Source organism: Polypterus senegalus, chromosome 2, assembly GCF_016835505.1.
Source record: "Polypterus senegalus isolate Bchr_013 chromosome 2, ASM1683550v1, whole genome shotgun sequence".
NCBI classification, from domain to species: Eukaryota; Metazoa; Chordata; class Cladistia; order Polypteriformes; family Polypteridae; genus Polypterus; species Polypterus senegalus.
The window spans coordinates 18,238,505-18,243,668 of record NC_053155.1 but is presented as its reverse complement, the minus strand read 5'-3'; the positions used below and the strand labels follow the sequence as shown (position 1 = coordinate 18,243,668).

General features: G+C 38.6%; 1 protein-coding gene across 1 annotated transcript; it reads right to left on the bottom strand.

Annotated features, from left to right (window-relative positions):
* Positions 1–1,272: 1,272 nt before the first annotated feature.
* On the bottom strand, positions 1,273–2,226 carry LOC120524296 (olfactory receptor 6N2-like). The gene has a single exon (XM_039746157.1). The coding sequence runs from the start codon at positions 2,224–2,226 to the stop codon at positions 1,273–1,275; it is 954 nt and encodes a 317-aa protein (XP_039602091.1).
* Between the last annotated feature and the right edge of the window lie 2,938 nt (positions 2,227–5,164).

Below are 5,164 nucleotides of genomic sequence, written 5' to 3'. Positions count from 1 at the left end.
TCAGAATTAATTTTATTTCTGCCAGATACAGTAACGTGTACTAGGAATTTGTCTTGATAGTATTGGTGCAACATGCAATAATGACACAGTATAGAAAAAATAAATATAAGAAGGTAAAATATCAAATTTTAAAATACAATGCAGCACACAAGTCAATAAGAAATGAACAGATAGTAGGATTAAAATGTCCAGTTCAGTGTGCAGGTATACATACAGTAGATACTGAGGAGAGCTAATGGGTCAGCATGTTGTTTCCTTTTAGGGGAAATATAGCTCCCTAATTGGAATAAGTTCTTTTGTAATTGTGGCATTTTAAGTAACTGAAAACTATATAGGTATGATATTAAAAGGTGATATCCCTCCCATAGTGATACAGTAAATCTTTACTGACGATTTACGTGGCATTAAAGACAGGAAGCCATAATAGCATGATAATATCAAGGTGGGATCTTGATCTATACAGTCTGCCAATTTTTTTTGTACAGAGCACAGTGACATTAAACTTACATTCTTGTTACACATGTGTCTGCATGTTCTTCTTCCTATGTGAACTGGGTGAGTTGAACTGGGTGAGTTTCTTGTCTAGAACCTCTGAGATGATTGTACTGAAGGCAGATCTAAAGTCCACAAACAAGATCCTCACATATGCACTTGACTTATCAAGGTGTTGGTGAATAAAGCTCTGACTTAAATTCAGTGCATCATCCACAGGCCGGTTGGCTCTGCATGTAAAGTGAAATGGGTCCAGGAAGTCTTTTGTAACATTCTTGATGACTTTTCATTTATTGAAATACTCAATATGAGTGTGAATTGCTTGTGAATTAAAACCTGTAATTTGAGTAATTACATGTTTTACGTGATTTTTGTGCCCTTGTCAGTTTTTTATAGCAAGTGATAGGTGAGCAGGTGACTGTTTCCTGAAATCTACAATCATCTCTAGAGTTTTTTGAATGCTAATGTCCAAATTATTATGGCTGTACCGCAATGTCAGAATTTCCACCTCTTGTCTGTATATGGATTCATTATTTTTTGAAAGGAGGCCTATTAGTATTATGTCATCTGAAAATTTAAGAAGCTTGACAGAAGAATCTCCATAGGTGCAGTCATTTGTATAAAGTGAGAAGAGTAGTGGGGAAAGGACACATCCCTGCAGTGCAAAGTACTAAATACTAAATAAATAGTGAAAAAGCCAAGGAAAACTGTGCAGGAGAACTAAACTAAATTAAACACATAACACCAATATAGCAATGCCTGGAAAACTCCTCAGCCACTTCAATGTAATCTCTGCTGAAACAGGGTATACACATTAAGGTATTTTTTTGCTGCTTCCTTCATGTTTTCATTTCTTAAAGTGTAAATTAAAGGATTAACCATTGGAGTGAGAAAATAGTTCAAGCCCCCAATAAAAATTCGATCATCGTATGAAATGCTTTCAATTCGCAAACCAATATAAAGAACTGCAGTAGAAAGATAATAGAGGAGCACCACAAGCAAATGTGAGGAACACATCGAGAAGGCCTTTCTTCGACTGGCGGTTGTCTTGAGTCTTACAACAGAAATTACAATCCTGTAGTAAGACCAAAGCACAAAAAGAAATGGGATGAAGACAACAAGCATAGCAAGCCCTAGTGCCAAATTGGCGTGAAGAGTCACATCAGTACACGTAAGGGCGATTACAACTGGATAATCACAAAAACAGTGCAAGATTTTATTGGATGCACAAAATGGAAGGTAGGATGCCAAGGTTATTGAGACTATTGGAAGGAGAAATCCCAATAACCACACTATGGCTGCTATTACGAAACATGCTTTAATGTTTATAATCACGTTGTACTGGAGAGGCTTCACAATAGCAACATACCGGTCATAAGCCATTGCAGCTACCAAAAACAGTTCTGATGCACCAACTGCAATTATGAAGTACATTTGCAAAAAGCATCCAGAAAAAGAAATTTCTTTATTGATTTCTAAGAGAACTGCTAACAGTTTTGGTATAATTGCTATTGTCATCAGCAAATCTAACAGGGATAAATTCCAAAGGAAAAAATACATGGGTGTGTGGAGCCTGTGGTCGACCGCAACCAAAAACAGAATCAGCAGATTTGCAGTAAGTGTTATTAAAAACAAAATGAGGAATCCGAAGAAAAGAGGTGTCTTGTACTCCTGAAGACCCAAAAATCCAACAATTTCAAACTCTGTGAATGATTCAGCATTGGAATTGTTCATGCTCTTGTTCTTCACAGCCTGTCTGTGAAAAGAAGAATTGGAAATTACTTTTGCTCAGCATCTTTAGATAGTAAATATGTAAGGTAATTTACATTTTACTTACCCTTTATACAGTAGTTGTGGTCATGCTTTTGAATTGCAGACTGACTCTCTAACTCAATCACTGGTCAAGAGTCCTGTCTTCAATTCAAAAGCACAACCTCATGTGAAGGGGCTTCTTGTTAATTTTTCAGTTACTTATTTAATAATTATAATACATTTTATTTATATAGCGCCTTTCCCATGGTCAAGGCGCTTACAGAATATAAGAAAGAATGGCAGAGTATACAGTATATAGCATAGTACAAAGCAAATAAATAAATAAAGAAGATTAAGACAGTAAATTCAGAGAAAGCCTAACAGACAACAGAATTGATAGTCCAGCACACACACACACAGGTTACATGAGCATCTTGACAGAGAGGAAAACTGAGAGAAGGGAAATGAAGTCAAGCAGAGCTAAAAGCCTTCCTGAACAGATGAGTTTTAAGTTGTTTTTTAAAAGAATTCATGGGGTCAGCTGATCTAATTAATTTCGGTAGGTCATTCCAGAGTCTGGGCGCTATACAGCTGAAGGCCCTGCTGTCACCCATGGAGAGTAGATTAGTGTGGGGCACAACAAGATTGCCAGAATCAGAGGACCTTAGCTATGAATAATATGGCCAAGGGGAAGCATATAAATACAGAAGAGAAGAGGGCCGAGGACAGAGCCTTGAGGAACTCCTTGTGTGACTGGCGCTGAGCTGGATCTGCTGTTGCCAAGACTAACAAACTCTTGCCTATCAGTCAGATAGGACTTGACCCTCTGGAGGGCACTGCCAGAGATACCCAGCATGTTCTCCATTCTGGACAGTAGAATGTCATGTCTGACCTGAGTGTCAAATGCTGCACTGAGGTCTAATAGAATTAATATGCTGGTTTGTCCAGAGTCTGCTGCCATAAGACTGAAAGGGTTCCATCAAATTATTAGACATTAAGTAATTGGTGAGCTGGGAAGCTACAACATGCTCAAGAGCTTTTGACAGGAAAGATAAGTGGGAAATAGGCCAGAAATAGTTAAGATTGTCAGCAGCAAGACCAGACTTTTTTAACATTGGGGTTACAGAAGCGATTTTAAAAGTGAGCGGCACAGAGCAAGTGTCAAGGGATGAGCGTATTATTATTGTAGCAGTCGGGATTATGGCATGAAGGCAGGATTTAAGTAGTGTGCTGGGGATGGGGTCCAGTACACAAGTAGTCGGCCTCATCTTACAAAGCAGTTTATTAACAAATGCAGATGTGACTGGCGAGAACTTAGAGAAGGAGCTGGATGGAGTGGGAAAACAGGGGGAGATATGAACAGTTGATGTATTTATGTTAGTTGAATTATTTAGATCTTTAATTTTGTTACGGAAAAAGTAGAGGAAATCCTCACAGACTTCAGTAGAAGAGGTAGTTGGGCCAGATGTGGGTTCAAGTAGTTTATTAACTACAGAAAACAAAACCCTTGGATTATTGTGGCCACTTTCTATAATTCTGCCATAGTAGGTGTTCTTAGCAGCAGTTAGTGCTTCTCTGTAAGCTCTTTGGTGGTCAGAGAAAGCCTGGATGTGCACGGTGAGGCCAGTCTTACGTGACATTCTCTCAAGGCATCGGCCAGCTGCTTTCATAGATCGCAATTCTGAATTATACCAAGGAGCTGAACATTTAAAGGAAACCTCCTTATGTTTTAAAGGAGCTGTTTTATCTTATGCTGAATGAAGGGCTGTGTTATAGTGATCAACAAGCCTATCTAGTGTTGACGGAATAGGTGCAGACAGTGAAAGATCAGAAATTGATCCAGAAAGGATAGGGGGACAGATATTTTTAAGATTTCTGTAAGAAATTTGTCGTTTACAGGTAAGAGGAGGGAAAGGCAGTGAGACAGTGAAAAATGCTGCTTTATGGTCAGAGAGTCTCAAATCAGTGCAGTAGATGTTGGCAACAGATAGTCCAGAAGTGCAGATCAGATCCAGTATCTGACCACCAGAGTGGGTAGGAAAATCAACATGTTGTGTCAAGTCAAAACAGTCCAGTAAGGATAGGAATTCATTTCTCAGTTTAGATGCAGTAGTGTCAGTATGGATGTTGAAATCACCAAGAAGGATAATTCTCTCAGAGTAAGAGCTTAGGTGGGTTCAATCAGATCAGATAAGAAGGATGCATTGTATTTTGGAGGATGATAAAGAACAATGAGTGAGACAGGACCTGTTTCCGTTATTAGTTTAAGAGCCGGGCACTCAAAAGACAGTGGAAAGTCAATTGGGATTCGTTTGATATTGAACAACGTTTGATATTTGACAATATAAAAAAGAATACATGTGTTTTGCGCATTATGAGTATATAACTGAATAACTGGACATTTACATTATAAGCAATGAGTAACGTGAGGATTTTGTCATGGACATGGAGCTAAACTTAAAAAGAAGTGGTGAGGTGGCCTTCTGCTGTTATGCACCTAAAATCTGGAATCGCCTGCCAATAGGAATTTGCCAGGCTAATACAGTGGAGCACTTTAAAAAACTGCTGAAAACACATTACCTTAAAATGGCTTTCTCATAGCTTTATCTTAGTTTAATTCTGATGCTCTGTATATTCAATTAATTATCATTATTATTCATGGTATTCATATTCAAAATCCATACTAACCCCAACTCTCTCCTCTGTTTCTTTTTCCGGTTTTCTGTGTTGCCAATCTGTGCCACCACCACCTAATCAAAGCACCGTAATGTCCCTACATTGATGGATTAAAGGCCAGATGTCCACATGACCTTCATCAAGTTCTTCCATGAGAACCCTGAATACCATGAGGACTGATTGAGGTCATTTATGTTAGGTAGAATGCCTAGAGGGGGCTGGGTGGTCTCGTGGTCTCAGAATC

Bases quoted from the DNA above. Each gene is read 5' to 3' on its own strand.
- LOC120524296 (XM_039746157.1), bottom strand. From the start codon at position 2,226: ATGAACAATTCCAATGCTGAATCATTCACAGAGTTTGAAATTGTTGGA.